Source organism: Pagrus major, chromosome 17 (genome assembly GCF_040436345.1).
Source record: "Pagrus major chromosome 17, Pma_NU_1.0".
Classification (NCBI taxonomy): Eukaryota; Metazoa; Chordata; class Actinopteri; order Spariformes; family Sparidae; genus Pagrus; species Pagrus major.
This window is the reverse complement of record NC_133231.1, coordinates 32,143,091-32,159,335: the sequence shown is the minus strand read 5'-3', so window position 1 is coordinate 32,159,335 and position 16,245 is coordinate 32,143,091. Positions and strand designations below refer to the sequence as shown.

The 16,245-nt window shown below is 43.1% G+C and overlaps 1 protein-coding gene across 1 annotated transcript in view; it reads left to right on the top strand.

Annotated features, from left to right (window-relative positions):
* The first annotated feature begins 3,222 nt into the window (after nt 1-3,222).
* The window catches only part of LOC141012395 (serine/threonine-protein kinase Nek11-like), a 24,045-nt gene continuing 11,022 nt past the window's right edge, over nt 3,223-16,245 (top strand). The window contains exons 1-3 of the mRNA XM_073485863.1: nt 3,223-3,324; nt 10,500-10,560; nt 14,291-14,384. Of these exons, the coding sequence (XP_073341964.1) occupies nt 10,518-10,560; nt 14,291-14,384 (137 nt within the window). The 5' untranslated portion in view covers nt 3,223-3,324; nt 10,500-10,517. The remainder of the gene's footprint in view (nt 3,325-10,499; nt 10,561-14,290; nt 14,385-16,245) is intronic.

The window sequence follows — 16,245 nt, the reverse complement described above, 5'->3', positions numbered from 1 at the left end:
AAGAGGTGCCTGCGTTCCCAAAAGATGTTGAAGTTGTCAATAAAGTTCAGTGATTGAGCAGTACATGTATCTTTAAGCCATCTGTTCAGCATCATCAGCCTGCTGAATCTCTCATCTCCTCGCCGAACTGTTGGCAGAGGTCCACTGAAAAACACCTCAGTATTTAAACACTGAACTTTGTTGATCAGTTCCATGAAGTCTCGTTTTAATAGCTCTGATTGTTGCTTCACAACATCAAGGGCTCCTGTGTGTATGATGAGCGATTTCAATGTTGGATGCTCAGCAACAATCTTCAGGATCTTTTTTGAAACATCAGACACCATGTCATTGGGAAAACACAGTACCTTGGTGTTGTTCTTGCTGCAAAAGCATTTTATGTCATACACAGCTCCGTCACCCACTATCAGAGTTTGAGGCCCAGTGGTTAGCTCTCTCTGTAGCCCTTTAGCATCAGATTTAGCCTCATACCTTTCTCTGGTCCTGGGAGATGAGCCTTCTTTTGGGGAGTCTGGGTCCTGTGAAAGTGGAGCAAATCTGTTCACAAGTAGAATCCCTGTGTCTTGGGGCAGTTTGCTCGTAGCCTTGGTCCGTGGTTGTTTTCTCCGTGGTTTTGGGGTTGAGGAGACAGTCCTGTGTGATGGCAGTGCAGGCCACTCGGTGTCGTAATCCATCTCCGAGTGCTGGGTTCTGCCTGATAATCGTCTTCCCATGTTTGAGGGAGGTATTTTGTGGTGCTTTGGCTTAGCACCAAGAGAGTTCCAGGGAGGACTGTTTGATTTACTCCCATTTACACCTGGCTCCGGCCGTGCCTTGGTTGTGCCCGTTAGCTTTGTGTTAGCCTGCTCCCTTTCACTGTTTTGGAATATCGGCAGAGTAGTATCATTTCCATATTGTCCATTTATCTCCACGTTCACTTCGAGCCGATGCATTTTTGTTTCCAGTACTGCTATCTTCTGGAGCAGTTTGTGGTAGTCCTCCGTGGAAAAAGGAGGCATCTTGCTGCTAATTAGCTTCTGTTAGCTGAGCTCCTCAATCCCGGTCACGACAGTGCCGGGTTGTGCTGCTGATAAGCCACACTCTCAGGGTAAAACAGTTTAAAAAACAGTCGTAGCCTCCAGTAACTATCATAAATTAGGCTCCCAGTGATATGTAGGTATCCAGGAAAAAATACAAATAAATTTCAAAAGGAAAAGATTGCAATGAAAAAAGAAAGAGAGAGTGAAGCGGAGAGCAAAGGAGTGAAGCGTCTGCACTCAAGCAAAGCAGGAAGCAGAAGCCGTGAAACGTGTTGTTCGTTGTGTATTCATGTCGTGTTGGTGTTGATGTAACGAGCGCTCAGTGTGACTCCAACACAACTCATGTTTGAGCTGCAGGTCAGAGACACTGAAGCTGTGGGTGAAGTCAGAGTCAGAGGAAACCCTGACGAGCTCTCCAGCTCTTTACTGACGTCTGATCAAACCTGAGAGGAGACTTTCTCTCTGCTGGGTCAGGAAATGTTTTAATTGCATGTTTTCTCACACACACACACGCACGCACACACACACACACACACACACACACACACACACACACACACAGACACACACACACGTTTGTCCTTCTGTCCTTGTGACGACTCTTGAATTATAATTCACATGCAGACACCTGATGAAGGTCAGACACACTGAAACATGTTCATAAACCACCTCAGCTGGAGGTGAGACGGTGTGAAGGAGTCTGTCTCATCGTTATCAAGTTGCACCAAGACACACCTCACACCTGTCTCACACTCACACCTGTCTCACACTCACACCTGTCTCACACTCACACTTGTCTCACACTCACACTTGTCTCACACTCACACCTGTATCACACTCACATCTGTCTCACACTCACACCTGTCTCACACTCACACTTGTCTCACCTCACACCTGTCTCACACTCACACCTGTCTCACACTCACACCTGTATCACACTCACACCTGTATCACACTCACACCTGTTAGTGAGGACAGTTTAGTGAAACACGAACATGATTACCAGCAGACAGAGTTGGTTTGTGTTCAGAGACACCAGCCTGTCGGAGGAGGAGACGCCGCCTCTTTTAATCTGTGCTTCAGACTGTTTCCATCGTCCAGCAGCTCATTAAAGGTCCGAGCCGACCCAGCACACAGACAGGAAGCTGCTCAGAGACACAAACTGCTCGCTGGGCTCACTGGATGTTTTCAGCTTCAGCAGAAACAAAAGTTAGCATGCTAACATGCTAAACTAAGTTGGTGAGCATGCTAAACATCAGCTTTGTGAGCATGTAAGCATGCTAACATTAGCCTTTAGCTCATATGGTCATGTATGTGTCTCTGTGTTGAAACGGGCTCTGCTGTCGATGTGTGAACGAGCTGAACACGTTCAGTTTGAGCTCATTTCAGGTGTGTTCATGAAAAACAGATCAGAATATTCTAACGTGATAAAAACTCGTCCCGGGTCTCTCAGGTGCGTCTGAAGCGTCTCAGGTCTCTTCTGTGTTCAGTCTTCATTCACTACGTCTGCTCCCAGAGCTCCGCCCGCTATCTGATCCCAGTCGTGTGATTGGCTGACAGGGGAGGAAGAGACCTCAGAGCGCCACATGAATTAAACATCCTCCATCTCTAAAAGACTCAGAGCTCGTTAGCAGGAATAACTGTGAGACGGAGCGCCTGTTAGAGCTGACAAATCAGATCCATCTGGACTGAAGGCTCAGGACGGCGCCTCCTTCATCACATCTGATCATTTTTACAGTTTCTTATTTTATTAGACACATTTAACGCTGAACAATCAAACACTGTGAGCTGCCTGTCAGTCGTGTGACCTCATGTTTACAGCTCTCTGTATGAACATGAACCACATCAGAACTAAAAGAAAAACACTTTTTATTTCTCCAAGTCAGAAAAGTAATTGATTCACATGTAGCCCCGAAAACGAAGGTGTCGAGTACAGAGACTCAGAGATGTGACTGAGTGTGAAGGAAAGATCCTGTAATCTGATGTGAAACTCTCAGTGACCCTAAAGAAACCTCACAGGTGAGCTGAGCCACAGCTACCTGCTCAATGTGTTCGAGGACCGACTGTCCTGATGGGACAAAACACGTGTCTCCATAATGTCAATCATTACAGTTCAGGATGAAGGATGGGTCTCAAGTGTGTGTGTGTGTGTGTGTGTGTGTGTGTGTGTGTGTGTGTGTGTGTGTGTGTGTGTGTGTCAGATATCCCAGAGGACCCTCAGGCTGCAGAAGTTTATTACGACCAGGACGGATTTGATTCGTGTTCAGAGGACGACGAGACAGAGACACTTTACCTGTCTGACCCACAGGTGAGTCTGTCTGCCTGTCTGCCTGTCTGTCTGCCTGCCTGTCTGTCTGCCTGTCTGTCTGCCTGTCTGTCTCTCTGTCTGCCTGTCTGTCTGCCTGTCTGTCTCTCTGTCTGCCTGCCTGCCTGTCTGTCTGCCTGTCTGTCTCTCTGTCTGCCTGTCTGTCTGCCTGTCTGTCTCTCTGTCTGCCTGTCTGTCTGCCTGTCTGCCTGCCTGTCTGTCTGCCTGTCTGCCTGTCTGTCTGCCTGTCTGTCTGTAACATGATTCATGTCTCAGTGTTTGTATTTCGGTGTGTTCAGACCTTCATTATTAGAACGTGTTGTGTTTTATTCTCATGGTGTTTAACCAGCTGTTCATCTAATGACACAAGTTGAGACAGTTTATTAAATTACAGCTGAAACAGTTAGTTAATTAATCCAGTAGTCTATTGACATTAAATTAATTCACAACTAAGCTAATAATCGTTTTGTTATTTTAATATTTTCAGCTTCACAGATGAAGATTTGCTGCTTTCCTTCGAACTATACTACTATAATAAAAACATTTTCTTCTTTATACATTCATTCTTTTACTGAAGCTATTTTCAATGCAGGACTTTTACTTGTAACAGAGAATTTCTACAGGTTAGTCGTACTTTGACTTGAGTTACCACGCAGTTAGCAACACACAGCGTTAGCAACATGCTACAGCTAGCAGCCAAAACAAAAAACAACCACAAGAATCTCAGTGTGATCTAGAAACCTGATCTGAGTCCTGTGAACAGTCAGTAAAACAGCCGGAGCGCTCCGCTGTTACCTGGAGGACGATGACAGACGTTTCCTTTATGTCATAATCAGACAGGAATAGTCCAGCCTGGTGTCAGACTGAAGATCATGTTTAAAGGGAACCAGTCTCTACGTGGATGGTGTCATTTCTCTGCAGATGTCACACTGTGACATCAGGATTTACTGCAGAATAACCTTTAAACTCCACCAGGTCCGTGTTGGGTCCGTCTCTGATCCACCACGGCAGCAGAGCTGATAGGTTTCACCCTCGTCTCTGTGTTAACTTCCTGTGACTCCGCTGCGTTGTGTATCTGCTCCGTTGCAGCTCCGGCGGTCCGGACTCTTCTGTAGCAGATACACAAGACTTCTGTTTCTGCCGATGCAGCAATTCAGCTGAATTCAGCACAGAGCAGACAGGAAGTCACACAGAATCAACAACATAACATCCGCTTCAATTTCAGAATAAAACACTGCGTGATGACGCCAGCACAAACATTTTTAAAAAAAGAGACAAATACAAGCTTTTCTTCTGATCCTTCGGTCGGGAACACTTCTTGTTGTTGCGTTAATAACACACACCTGTAACTGCGGTCGCACCTGATTCTGTAATTATCGCTGGAACTCCTCGGCCTCAACTCCAGCTGTCCGGCGGCGCTGCACTCAACACGCAGCCGGTGGAGGTTGACGGACGACGGAGCGCGAAGAAAACCCGCAGCGGAGCCGTTCAGCAACGTCAATGCATCCAGTGGACTTCCCGGGTCAGAAGTTACAGTGAGAAATGTGAATTTTGCCAGTTAAGGATCTGAAAACTTCCTCCGTCGCTGCAGACGACCAGAGCTGAAGTTTAATAAAGTTAAATCTCAGTTAAATATTCTACAATTATAAGTCGTCATAAACTCGACTAATTAGCACTGATTCACTTTTGTCATATCTATAATTTCATCATCTAACACACACACACACACACACACACACACACACACACACACGATGTGAGCAGAGAGGAAACAGGATCAGTTTCTGTGTTTATACTCGGCTCATCCTCATTATCATCGCATGTTAAAAAGGCCAATTATTATTATGTATAGCTCCCTAATTAGCACAGCAGAATATACTGTTTGTGTGTGTGTGTGTGTGTGTGTGTGTGTGTGTGTGTTTGTGTTAGCATTAGCACGGATTAGCATGAAGCGCACAATGAGGAGCAGCTTTGATTCCAGCTGCTGGTTTTGTGTGTTTTAATGTGACGTTTGGGCAAAAATTAACATAATATGATTCTCACACACTGAGCTGAGCTCGTAAGTCCTCTAATTAGACACACACACACACACACACACACACACACACACACAGGACAAGGTGTTAATTTAATGCACACTATGAGCAGCTTATTTCTTTTTAACGAAAATAATCCAGAAAGTGCGTTTCTGCATTTTTTCCAGCCGACTGTTAATTTGATCGAACTCAAACAGTCCTGATGTGTTTTTATAAGCAAAGCTGAGCTCAGCAGATAAAATTCAGATGTGAACAATAAAATCCAACATGAGGGAGGACAGATAGCGACGGGCTGCAGGAAGAAGAGATGAAGAGCACAATAATGAAGCAACAGCAGAAAACACAGATGAGTGAGGAGGTATACACTCACACACACACACACACACTCTCACACACACACACACACACACACACACAGACTAAATATATAAATATATAATCGACACCTGTGTGAGAAAATATCTGCTTTGATAAAAAGTCGGAGGCAGAACTACGGTGGCCTCTGAGGTCAAACACACTGCAAGTTAAGACCCTTCATGTTTTGTTCAGGCAGAGAGACAGACAGACAGACAGAGAGACAGGCTGAGAGACAGACAGACAGGCAGAGAGACAGACAGAGAGACAGACAGACAGGCAGAGAGACAGGCTGAGAGACAGACAGAGAGAGAGACAGACAGACAGACAGAGAGACAGGCTGAGAGACAGACAGACAGGCAGAGAGACAGACAGAGAGACAGACAGAGAGAGAGAGACAGGCAGACAGAGAGACAGAGAGACAGACAGACAGGCAGACAGACAGACAGAGAGACAGACATTATTTCTATTTCAGTCAGTATACAGTGTATAAATGTAAATATACAGTATTTATAATGTACTTTCACTTTAGATACTTCAGTACATTCACATGTCAGATACTTTAAGACTTTTACTCGAGTACTATTCATACAGGAGTATTTTTACAACACTGATAAATAAACTGACAGCAGAGAAACGATCAGAAAACAATCAAAGCGTCTGTTTTTGACTCTTTTCTCTGAGTCGTCTTCATGTTGCAGATAAATGTGTCACTGATCTTTAACAGTTCTCACACAGCTTCACCTCCGTCAGGCTTAAAATACTTTTACTCTGTAGTGTAGTCTGATGTGTAGTCTGATGTGTAGTCTGATGTGTAGTCTGATGTGTAGTCTGAGCCCGGCTGTGTGAACACGGTGCGGTTCTGGGTCTCAGTGTGTCAGTACAGCAGCTGTCTTTGGGTTTTCTTCACCTCCTACTGACCGTCTGTGCTCAGACGTCCACAGCTGATCACAGATCTGTTCATGTCCGTCACGTCTGTCACACATGTAGGAAGCAGGAAGTCTAAAATCCTGCAGAGGAACATTTTAAATACTGAGATAAACCAGATTATGAGTCTAAACACCTGTTGATGCGTCCCAGAGAGGCTCGTTACAGCACAAGACAAACAACTTCCTCCATCTTCCTCCACGTCAGCACTGTCCACATTTTGTCAAGTAGAAAACAGACCAGCTTCATTTTGGTCTTTCAGCAAATAACCTGGACCTGGATGTTTTTCTGCTTGTATGAATAATGGCGACCACAATTTTTGAAATTGGACACAGCAGCGGTGAAATATAATCCCTCTGGGGAATTGAACACCATCAAAGTACATCCACCGCTGCTGTTTATTTTTCCTGCTGAGAGACTCGCATTGTTTTTCTCTTCTCGACTATAATTATGGAAAAGATCCCTGCAGAGACGGACTCTTTGTTTAAGAGTACATCCCTCTTTGTTCAACCAGAAACAGTCGGATTGCTTCTCATACAAAGACAAGTCTGTTTGAAGCACCTCAGCATGTTTCATGATGCTCTGATTACATGAAAAGTCATAAAAGTTAAAGAAATAATCTGAGAATTCTGCATTAACATGTCAAAACGACTGGACCTTTGTTCCACATGTTGTTGAGTTGTGTTCTCACATCATCACAAATGTTTCCAACAAAGATCAAAGCAGAGAAATCCTCCAGTGTCCTCGAGGTGACGGTGAGTTTCATCTGGTCGTCAGGCTGATAAACAGGAGTGAAGATAAATCCACTTTTTAATCTCACGAGTTACAAACTAATCTCTGAGCTCTCCTCCCGTCGGTGAACATCTCTGGATCAGAACCGAATCTGATGAGACTCCAGGTGTTTATTCCTCCGGGAGGTCTGGATCTGCACTCGGGCTGAACCTGAATATTCTGCTATTCAGATATTCATTTGTGGGTATTTGTTTTTAATTTTGGGATTCTGATATTTGTTTTGTTTGTTTGTGGTTTGCTGAATGTAACAGCAACAGTGTTTCCCACATTCAATTATTTTTTGCCGCCTGCCACGATATCAAAATGTATGAATCCACTTTTTATTCCCATAAATTATAAATTAATCTCTGAGCTCTCCTCGCGTCGACAGACTGACAGGGTCGTCCTCTGTGTCGGAGGAAACCGTCTCTGTCTGCGGTGTGAGGCTGTAATGTGACGGACTGACTTCAGTTATAACTCAGACTGTCTTTCATATCAACAGTATGAAAGCCATAAATGTTCCTGAATGATGAACAGAAACTCTTCATCTGTTACGACTGTCTGGTGAGCTGATGGCAACAAAGAAGCAGAGCGGGAGAGTTTATTGTCGTAGATAATGAAATATAATATTTATTGTGGGCTCAGCGTGTCGAGCAGCAGCAGCCTCATGAGAGCTGGTTGGGTGTCAGACGGAGCAGCTTCATCTCTCTGTGTAATCAGGTGAAGTGAAGCAGCAGCAGGACGAATTACCTCCATCACTCCTCTCCTCCGCACCAAACCCCTTTAAGATATCAGCTGATTTTCAGCTCCTACACAGACTGAATTTGTTTCTGCTCTCATAGCCTGAAGACACACTGAGGCGGAGCTAAATGTCCCCGAATAACTGATGGGAGTTGATGTTTCCGCCACATTTAAATGTGAATGTATTATTTATATCAGTAACACATAAATCTGCAGACGGATGTATGTGCCATGTGTGATGGAGCCATTAAAGTAAATGTCGACGGTTGGACTAATGGTGTTCAACATCCGCTGATGCCTCTGAGGAAGTTATCCTTCTGATCACCACATAAATGAAAAGACCTCAGTTTCTTCAGCCATATGTGGTGCACATTTTCAGAAAATGGCCAACAGGAAGCCTGCAGCTCCAACTGAACTTTTACAATATCTAAAAGTAAAAAATCAAAATGGACCAAACTGTTGAGTAACAACATGAAAAGACAAAATGTAAAAGGAATATATTTGACTGTCAGTTGTCTAGTTTCTACCTAAACTGAGTGAAGAAAAGTGACTCGAGATAAACTTCTACATAATCTTGTCAAAAGTTTTATTAATTAACGCTCAACCAAACTGTTTGAGTGAGTGTAGAAAATTAGGAAAATGTAAAGTGAATTTATTAAAACTACCAACAGTAAAGTTTCCACCTGATTACAGGGTAGTGTTTGTTTTTTTATCAAATTCCCATAAAATGGCAAAAAACTGTCTCAATGTCTCAGAAACGCGTGACTCTTTAAAAATCTTTTAAAATAACTTTGAGTTTATTTTCTTTACAAAAAACGTAAATGTAAAGTGAATATATTTAATTTTCAATAGTTAACTTCAGTTCCACATTTCTAGAAAATAATGAAAATAAAATGTGGTTAAATCCCTCAGAAACATGACTCGAGTTAAACTTCTGTGAAAACCTGAATATATTTGCCTCGTGTTGGTCGGTTGGTGACTTTGCGGAGATGATTTCTGCATGTGAGGAAATCCTGCCGGGGATGAAACAAAAGCTGTGTGTTGATCTGATCTGATGTGTTTGTGTCCCGATCGTCCTCCAGACCGTCCTCCACATGATTCACTGTGAAACAGACACTTTCATGAGTGTTTACATGAACTTTAACTCAGCTGTGAATCAAATGTAACTGGATTAACTTCCTACGAACTCTCTGCTCCTTCACTCAGAACTAATGAGTGAAATAAAAGTGCCACATTTAAATGATGCATCAGCTGTGAAACAACACGGTAACACACTGACAAACACTCATGTAAACCGTGATGAGAGTGATGTTTCTCTGCTGTAATGAAATGCAGGACACGGTGGTGAACTGCATCAGCTGTTTGAAGGTGGAAAGAGCAGTAATGAGAGTGAAGAACATGTCTGAAGTCAAGGACAGACATGATTGATGAAAAAACAAGTTTTACTGTGAGAGAAGAAACACATTTTGTCTTCAGATTGTGAGTCAGTCAGTCTGCTGTGAAACATAATTTCTTTTTGTTTGTAAGTATAAAAAAACTTTAGTTTCAGTAGTTTCATGTGTCTGGACGGCACGAAGCTGTGAGAGAGAACTTTGAGGTTTTAAAGTCAGACAGTAATGGAGACATGGTCGGGGTTGGAGAAGAGTCGTGTATACAACATGACATCGTCTGCGTAAAGTTAAACTGAGGTAATTAAACACTTCATCGGGAAAGATGGATTTCTTTTTCTTTTTGATTAGTTTGCTTCAAATCAGCATCAACTTTTCAAACACAACCATGAGAATGTTCTTCAGCCACTAACCAACAACACTGGCAGGTTATTGTTCTGCAGATATGTTTCTTTGTTATGTTGATTAAGGAAAAAAGAATGAAACGTTCGTCATGCAGCGTTACGTATTTTGCACTCATTAAGCAGTTTGCACTCTGAAGAACTACAAGCTGATTTAAAACATGATTTTAGTTTATATTTCAAAGGCGCCGATCACACAGAGACTCGTCACTACAAGTGCAGTCGCTTTAAAAACGCCTTTGAAAAACGTGTTTTGGACAAAGCAGCATGGAGCGCCTATGGAGCCGGGCTGCACGTGCATCCCACTGTCATGTAATTGATGGTAAACGTGGCACAACTCTGCGCCTTGTGCTGAAAAGCTGAACTTATTTTAATGTTTAAAAACCTTCAGAAAAATGGGACATGCAGCGCAGTCAGACTCTGTGATCGGCCCGAAGTCTCTGAGGAGATTTAACTCATCCTCAGTGTTCGTTATTATTACATTATTACATTCCTCTAAATATGAACAACAAGTAGTTTTCTTCCTCAGGATGTGATGTTGATGTGATCTCTGTCCTCAGGTCAGTGAGCTGGAGGCCATGATGAAGCACATGCAGAAAGTTCTGGAAGAGGAGCTGAGCGGTGAGTCTGAGTACACATGAAGTACACATGAAGTACACATACACAATGTACATCAACATGGTACTTTGCACACAAAAAAATACCTGTGAGTGTAAAACAATGAGAATTATTTCTCAATATTTTCCACTTAAACTCACTTTGCTTACAGAACGTGTCTCCTCCAACACAAACAGATAGAAACTGAAAGTAAACATTAATAAATCAATAATTACTGAACAGTTCAGTTCGTGACACTAAACATGATATAATTATAATAAACTGCTGAGCAGCAGCATGATGCAGGTTTCACTGAAGTTCCCATCATGCTTTGTGCTTTCTGTGTAAAGATCCTTTTCATCAGCAGGAGTTCACATATATTATTATAACTGTACATATTTAATCCATCCAGTAACAGTATTGATCAAGTCTGAACACACACTCACACACACACACACACACACACACACACACACACTGCTGCAGTCACTTAATTGGGTCAATAAATGGGAAAAAAAATGAAACCTCTTTGCAGCTTCTGCAGCATTTTAACACTGAGTCCACATTATGAAGTCATCTAGCAGGAAGGTCAGGTCCCACTTGCGTTACACTCATCAGGCCTCTCTGTCCTCCAGCAGTGGTGAAGTTTTAATAAGTGTGTCCTTCCTGCAGAGACAAGTGTTAATGACTGGATGTTTATCCCTGCAGTCGTCTCCGTCTCTCTGCCCTTTACTGAGCGTCCTCCTCCTCCTCCTCCTCTCAGCCTTCAGTTCCTGTTGGCTTGGTTCAGTCACAATCTGTCCTCGGCTGTGAAACCTGTTCGTCTCGCTCTGCTGACCTCAGAACAAAAAAAAACCTGAGCTGAAGATGAAACTGTGTTGTCTCTCTGCTGTCAGAGGAAACACTGAGGCCACACAGCGACTCTGCTGCTTCTCTCACACAAACACACAAACATATATAACGATATATAACATATTTTTCACTCTGAGTTTTGGTCGTCAAAGGACGTTTAAACTGTACAAACAGATATTGTGAGTGTTTTGTTCAGTGTTGTGCTCGTTCACACAGCTCAGTGAGTTTAAATGAACCAGACGTTCGTTTCTTCAGTTTTTATTAAACGTGCTGCTCTGAGCTGCTCTTCAGCCTCTTACCCATCTACCCCCGATGGTGGTGGGATGTAACAGCTTATTAAACTTTTAGCAGCAAAATGTAATATTAACGCATTATTAAAAAGTTTACTGTGCCAAGAAACACTTTACCGCCCGCCTGCATCACAGACGGTGTGATATACAAATCAAAATATGTTTTATCCGACATATTAAATATCTCTGGGAAGCTGCACGTTACACACTGAGTCTTTATGCCCACACCGTCGCACTAACGAGACCTCTGCGGTGTGATCGTGTCCCTTCTATAATCCAGCCTTGAACTGCACGGAGACTAGGGTGAGGGTGATTATTAATCCATCTTCCACGTTGAGAACAGTTCTTGTTGTTAGCTTAATTTTTAGCCGTCCACTGGCAGTCCCATGATGCCTTAGGCTACGTATCGACCAATCAGAGGCTGTGCTTTCTGACCGAGACTCTTTATAAGTCTATACAATATCTATAATCTATAATGAATTGCAATAACTTGAGTCTAAGTGCTTTGATTACTCGATATGAAACATAACCCTCTTCCAGTTTGTAAAGCCTGGTCGTTCTTAGCATCATTAACTCTTGTAGGTTTAACGACGCTCGTGTTCACGTTTCTTAGTTGCAAACAAAAAATATGAGCTCGTTCAATGAACACACTGTTTCAGTGCGTTCATGCACGACACTGATTGTGTTACTGAAGTGTGAAATATTCAGTTATTTCTAATTAGTTGTTCAGAAAGTTGTTTATCAGGACACAAAACATTTTCTGTTTCCAGTTTCTTCTGTCAGTAATCTGAATGATTTTAATCAACGAGGAGACGTCTGACTGAAATGTGATTGTATAAAACAGAGTTGTGTTAAATGAAGGTGTCTGACTCTCTGCTGCTGAGAATCTAATGATTGTGTTCGACTTCTACGTGATTTATTCCAGTTTAATAGAAACGTGTCATTTAGATGCAAATCAAACGGACACGTTTCAAATGTCGAAAATAAAGAAACTGCTGACAGTCTGCCTCCGGCTCGTGTTTCTTTAAATTACAAATTAGATTAAAAATGAAGGAGACGATTAAACACACACACACACACACACACACACACACTCTGTACTTTTTAAATATAAATGCGATTATTCGTTGTTAATACTTGTGTTTTTTCATACTACAGAATTTCTACATGTTTCATAGTGTTCACACATGCTGCTGGTTGTCATGGTTACAGCCATATGTTGATGCTGTAGTGGACAGTCAACACTGTTGTCTCAGTAAAGACAAGTGTGACACGTGTACATCAAAGGGAGGACGTCCCTTTGTCCCTCAAACAGACAGAACACCTGACTGTACATCAGGTGAAGCTCTGAGTGAAGTCAGCACTCAGCAGAGACTCTGGTTCTGGTTCTGGTTCTGGTTCTCTGTCTCCTCTCTGTAACGTTACGTTCATGAAGTAAAGTCCATTTCCCCTCCAGCTCCAGTCAGCAGTCAACAGTACAGAACCTGGAGGTCACCTCCGGATCACTGCTGCAGTCAGGCTGATCAACAGGAGTGAAGATAAATCACCTTTTTAATCCTTCAAGTTACAAAGTAACTCTGAGCTCTGCTCCCGTCGGTACGTGCACATGCACGTTTTTACTGAAAGTTCATTAACTTCAGCTCGTGATGACTTTAATGACACAGATTTTGCGTCTGTTCACGTCTTCACATTGACTTTGTTTGTAATCTGAAGCCTGAAGTCGGCTCCAGTTTGTGTCCGAACACATTATTTCGGGGCAGGTTGTACAGATGCCTCCTCAGCACACTGTATTTCTGACGGTCTGGGTCGAGCAGCGGTGGACTTATTGTTCCCTCGGGGGATGGAGGCAGCAGACCACGTCCTCAGCAGCCGTTAAATCCTCAGATATTTAGCTTCCAGTCAACAGACAACAGACCTGCAGCAGCTCAGAGGCCGTTACTCTGATTTACTGTCCGCTCATCAGCTGTTAAACAGGAAGTCAGAGTCGCGCTGCTGTGTCGGCGTTACTGTCTGAAGACAAACAGCAGGTTGGTTTTTATTCAGCTGATCAGATTCAGTCTGAAGTCAGAAGGAAGACGAGACTAAATGTCTTTAACTCATATCAGGCTTCAGATCAGAAGGATTTACTTTATGATTCAGAGAAATCTCTGTGTGTTGTGACATCAGCAGGTTTCCTCCACAGACTTTAATCAGACGAGTCAGAGCTGCTCCGGCACGGAGACTTTAAATGAAATGTGAAATGTGATGTTGGTGATATTCTGCGCCTGCTGGACGCCACCACATTTACCCTGACACAGATTCACTGCGTGTTTCTGTCTGTGTATTAATTAACTGTATATGTTCTGTTGTTCGTGTAGCATGAAGGAGTTTATGAACTTCGTTATACAACCCTGTGTTGTGTGATGATTAATAAAGTCTCCTGGAAAGAAAAAGCGTAAAGTTTGATGAACATGATGGTAAACATGGTTTCAATCGAGTCCCAGTTCAGTGAGGTCCACCTGGAGCGTTTCTCTGCGATATAAGAATTTATTTTTTTTTACATTAAGACGAATCATTTACCTTGTCGGTGTTTCTCACCTGTGTTTGTTCTGTTGTTTCTGTGTGTTAACCAGCAGAGCCAGAAGAGCCTGAGGCCCCTCGGAGCCTTCAGGGGCCCCCGACCATCAACGGCAGCCTGCTGGAGGCCAGAATCCAACACCTGAGAGAGTGAGTCTTTTATTTTGAAGGCCTCTGCAGAGTTTAAATACAGCATGACTTCCTTTAGCTGCTGAGGTTTGAATATTTTACACATGATATCTTCTGAGTGTTTTCTTCTCATGCTGTTTTTTATTACGACATTTTCATGATTGTACTTTTATTGAAGTAACATTGTCAGTGCTGCAACAGAGTATTTGTACAGTGTGGTTTTATTACTTTAGTTCAGGCTCGGGCTGTAACAACATCAGATTTTCACCTCATGAAATAATTTATGTTATCAATATTTTCATATCTAAAGAAAATGTACGTAATCCAATAAACGTCCACACTGGTGAGGTGCTGTAAGGCAGAGTGAGAAGAAAAAGTGAAAAGAAGAGAAACTGAAATGATTTCAGAGCCTCTGGATTATCATATGTAATTAACACAGTATCAGTCATTCATTTACATACAGCTCCTACAGCTCCTACAGGTCCTACAGGTCCTACAGGTCCTACAGCTCCTACAGGTCCTACAGCTCCTACAGGTCCTACAGGTCCTACAGCTCCTACAGCTCCTACAGGTCCTACAGCTCCTACAGCTCCTACAGCTCCTACAGCTCCTACAGGTCCTACAGCTCCTACAGCTCCTACAGCTCCTACAGGTCCTACAGCTCCTACAGCTCCTACAGGTCCTACAGGTCCTACAGGTCCTACAGCTCCTACAGGTCCTACAGGTCCTACAGCTCCTACAGCTCCTACAGCTCCTACAGGTCCTACAGCTCCTACAGCTCCTACAGCTCCTACAGGTCCTACAGCTCCTACAGCTCCTACAGCTCCTACAGGTCTGTGGCGTCGCTCCAGTTCAGACTTTGACACCACAGAGTTTGCTTCTGGTTTAAACTCTGTGTCTCTGAGAGCATCTGTGAAAGTTTAATTTAAAAATAATCCAATTATTCCAGAGGAACATGTCGCCTGGAGCGTCCGTGTGTTTCCGTGTGGATCAGAGTGGATACGAACCAGATTCACTTTGTTTGTGCAGATTAAAATGGGAGAAACCAGAGAAAACAGACACACAGATATAAAAAACAAAGATCTTTTAATAAAAACTTCACTGCAAAAAATTACAGGGAAAATTTAACATGACAACAAACATCTGGACAAAGTGGAGCCAAAGACACGAGCAGTGAAGGTGTGAAAGGTTAGAGAAGTTAAAGTGTGTTTCTCTGTCGTCTCGTCTCGTCTCTTCAGTTCTCAGTTCAGAGTTTGATCACCTGAAGAACGTCGTTACATCTGAACACAGACTGATCCAGATGTTATCTCAGACCAGCAGTGGATCAAAAGTCCAGGAGAGAAAACAAACTGTGATATTTAGTTTAACTCTGAAACAGAAATGTTTCCCTGCGTGTTACTTTGGACCGAAGCTCTTTGAATAACAAAGAGAGTTTTTTATCACCAGACGAACAAACACGTCTCCTCCTCAGATCAATGCTGAACTCATGTCTGTGCAGGAAACCTGAGAGGAAGTCAGAGCTCAGCTCTCAGGACGTCTGCAGCTTCTGACTGGACCTCTTTAGTTTCTCTCGTCCTGTTTGTTTCAAACATCTGCTGAGTTTCACTGTTTCATGTGTTCACTTTAAAGGACTAAGTGATGGGGGGCTTTTATTGTGAAGGAGTTACAGGAAATGAAACAGGTTTGCCTCTTTGTTAGCGGTGATTCTTCGATGGTCCTGCTGGGATCGGGACGAGAGCGCCGCTGGTTTAAGAACCAACCCAGTGACGATGGACATGCGGGTCCGTGCTGCGTCGGGTCAAACCGAGTCGAGCCCGGCCAGCAGATGTGTTTCTTCTTCTTCTGTGGTGGTTTAATGGCGCCGACTGGAGAATAAGCTCCA